Raw genomic sequence first — 3,510 nt, forward strand, 5'->3', positions numbered from 1 at the left:
AACTTCGTGTTTCTCTAAGAGTTAGGTGGTAGCTCTAGCTCTGAGGGTTAGGTGGTAGAGAACGCCTAAGGCGTTAACCTCGCCTAGTGGTTGCCTTCCACTCAAGAGTCTATTATTATTATTATCCCTGAGTTTGTATTTTGTTATTGAATCTCACCTCAATGTTTCCTTGATACACGCCTTCAAGTATTGCATGTTCTCTAAAATATCAGACGTAATGGGCGTATGTTTGGATGGCAAGACGGTTTGGATTTCCTTGTACAGAAGTTCTTGTTTATCTGGATGTGTGCTCAGTTGATACAAAATAGACGCGATGGCGGCAGATGTCTATAAATGATATCGGTACAGAGACTTTTTAGTTAAATAAGGGTATAGATAGGTATCTACCTTTACTACCTTACTAATACAGTAGAACCTCGATTAGGTATATCAACTAATTAATTTTTAATTTTGCTTTTTTTATGCTCATCTGCAGAGAAGAAAAAAAAAGTAAAAATGTGTGGAAGTATTTAAGAATCAATTACGTCAAAATATAAGATTCCCAGGGTCTCTCACGGAGGGGAGAAATTTTGGTGAAATTATTTTGAAATATTTCGCCTGCGGCGGGGAAGATTTGAAATTTGATCGGACTGCATTTCTGAAGCAAATTTTGTATTTGTAATTAATGTAAAGTACCTACGTCCTACTTACATCTTGGGAGCTCAAGTTCCTCGATCAGAGAGAAAGAGTGGAATGAAATTAAGTGATTTTAATACTGTTGGAAAAAAGTCTCCTGCGGCGCAGTTTATTTCTGGTGCAAAACCCAAGGTCGGAAAGAAAAAGATCGAGGAATTGAAAATTTGAAGATACCTCTATCAGTATCCATTAAAATTCCTTGAATTTACTTGAAATCAACTTACATTCCAATGACCACTTGTGAATTTCGTTTAAAAAATCGGATGGCAATTCTGAATTTTCATCTCGAAGTGACTTTATTCTGAAAACAAAAGAATGGTGTGATTATTTCCATAACTTTACGAGAATGATTCAGTCGTGCTTGCTTAACCCTGAGTCTTTATTCTCATGTTAACTTCATGTAGGTCAAAAGAATGGTACGTGTGATTATTTCCATAACTTTACGAGAATGATTCAGTCGTGCTTGCTTAACCCTGAGTCTTTATTCTCATGTTAACTTCATGTAGGTGTATGTGTATGTGGTGTGATGGGTGTGTGATGGATGGGTGGTGTGTGTGTGTGTGTGTGTGTGTGTATGCAATACATCAGTTATTGCTTGATCTTATTTTGATTCGTTCAAATAGATCAAGTGTAGATGTAATTTCATGTAGGTTAAAATTTGGCTTTACTATGCATTATATTAATTTCACTAACCTTTCTACAAAGGCTATAGCAGTCTCCTCTATAGGTGTCACATATAGTTTAGCCACTCTCGGTTGAAGCATCGGCTGTTGAACTTTGGACCGAAAATCATACCATTGCTGACCATGTCTGAGGAACACAATAAATTACAAAATAAAATCAAGTTTTCACTAAAATATTTAACATTTTCACAGTTACTTTCTGGTCCTCTAGTCTTAGGACCTGTGGGAAGTGACAAGTTCAGGGCCGTATCCAGAATTTTGTCGAGGGGGGTGCCCGAGGTCCAAACACTAATGGACAGGGGGGGGGGGGGGCGGCCGCGTCCCCTGGACCCCATTTTCGGACCTTGACGTACAGTAAAGGAGAAAAATGAAAGCTCGAGGGTGGAGGGGGGGGCTAAATACGGCCCTGGATCAGTTGGGTGTTATGTCATCCAATTTTAATGCAGTCTGTATCTGTTCCATAGCTGAAATTCCCGAGGTAGGTACTGTGTTCTATTCTACTTACACTGCAATCACACCTGCGACATCACCGAAGAAGTCCTTCCTGAGTACATGCTTGTAGTAGTTGAGGGATGGCATAGAGGGACGATATGGCATCAACTCTTCGTTACGGAAAACCTTCTCGATCTCGTCTGCATCGTATAAGAACACCATGTCAGGTCTACCGAGGAGACCTCCTATTCGGACGATATCACCATACTGAGCACGCAGACAAACAGACATCTTGTCAATCTCCTCAATCTTGTACATACCTGGATGAGCAGAGAAGTTCAGAGTAGGGCACTTATTTTTCCAAAATATGGCACTAAAAAACATGGCAATATGGCACTTATTTTGTGAAAATATGGCTTCTTTTTTTCAAAACATGGCAAAATAAGCAATTTTTTTAAAGAATCAGAGGCATTTGTTTTATTTGTCAATCTCCTCAATCTTGTACATACCTGGATGAGCAGAGAAGTTCAGAGTAGGGCACTTATTTTGTGAAAATATGGCTTCTTTTTTTCAAAACATGGCAAAATAAGCAATTTTTTTAAAGAATCAGAGGCATTTGTTTTAAGCACTTATTTTGTGAAAATATGGCTTCTTTTTTTTCAAAACATGGCAAAATAAGCAATTTTTTTAAAGAATCAGAGGCATTTGTTTTACATTTTCCCTTGAACGTCAAATAAAAATTGGAATTACAACGTTTTAAGATAATTTTTCGCTGTTTTGACTTCAGATTTGGATTTTTGAGGACTTTTTAGGTAGGAATTCACTTTTCATGCTAAATGTTTTCCCAAATGCATCAGTACTTTTTTTTTTTTGCAAAAAAAGTCATTGATCTTAAAGTTTTACAATTTCCCCTGAAAATGCTTTAAATATGGCAAAATAAGGCTGTTTATGGAATTTTTCCAAATTTCGCTAAAATATGGCAAAATAATATGGCGCCATGGCGCAAAAAAAGTCATTGATCTTAAAGTTTTACAATTTCCCCTAAAAATGCTTTAAATATGGCAAAATAAGGCTGTTTATGGAATTTTTCCAAATTTCGCTAAAATATGGCAAAATAATATGGCGCCATGGCAATATGGCATTTGAGCTTCCTTGGTTATTATTATTTTTTTTTCTTTAATTACACGGATATCGTATCCATTTTTATAAAACGCGAAATGTTTTGCCTATCTAAATTACCTATCTAAGATCACATTTTTAATAGTGAGATTTCGCATCCTGTTTCGGGTCCAATGTTCGACGAGTTTTGGTTTCTGCGCATGACACACGTTATGGGGTTTTGAACCTCAATTGCGAGTCGAATAAATCAAACCCCGCATCACTGGCACTATTTCCCATGGACTGAAGCCTTTGCATGGGAGCAAATTCACCTACATTTGTACGATTTTTAAAAAGTTTGAATGTAAGGTGAGAGCGTGTACCACTAGAGTTGACTCGCAGATTTAGTTTCGCAAGGAGCTCAGGAGAGTTGATTTTGTTAGTATAGGGTACCCTCCCTCCACTACTTGAGCTCCTTGAACGGGGACCACTCTCATGACACGATCGAACGGGGACCACTCTCATGACACGATCGAACGGGGACCACTCTCATGACACGATCGAACGGGGACTACTCTCATGACACGATCGAACGGGGACTACTCTCATGACACGATCGAAC

At 38.2% G+C, this 3,510-nt stretch overlaps 1 protein-coding gene across 1 annotated transcript in view; it reads right to left on the bottom strand.

The window, feature by feature from the left end:
* The window catches only part of LOC103512828 (probable cytochrome P450 49a1), a 17,325-nt gene that overhangs the window by 6,354 nt on the left and 7,461 nt on the right, over window positions 1-3,510 (bottom strand). Inside the window, exons 4-8 of the mRNA XM_026826195.1 lie at window positions 1,864-2,210; window positions 1,369-1,485; window positions 885-976; window positions 525-550; window positions 158-327 (exon numbers count right to left, since the gene is read on the bottom strand). Of these exons, the coding sequence (XP_026681996.1) occupies window positions 158-327; window positions 525-550; window positions 885-976; window positions 1,369-1,485; window positions 1,864-2,210 (752 nt within the window). The remainder of the gene's footprint in view (window positions 1-157; window positions 328-524; window positions 551-884; window positions 977-1,368; window positions 1,486-1,863; window positions 2,211-3,510) is intronic.

This window comes from Diaphorina citri, unplaced genomic scaffold (genome assembly GCF_000475195.1).
Source record: "Diaphorina citri unplaced genomic scaffold, Diaci psyllid genome assembly version 1.1 scaffold890, whole genome shotgun sequence".
NCBI classification, from domain to species: domain Eukaryota; kingdom Metazoa; phylum Arthropoda; class Insecta; order Hemiptera; family Psyllidae; genus Diaphorina; species Diaphorina citri.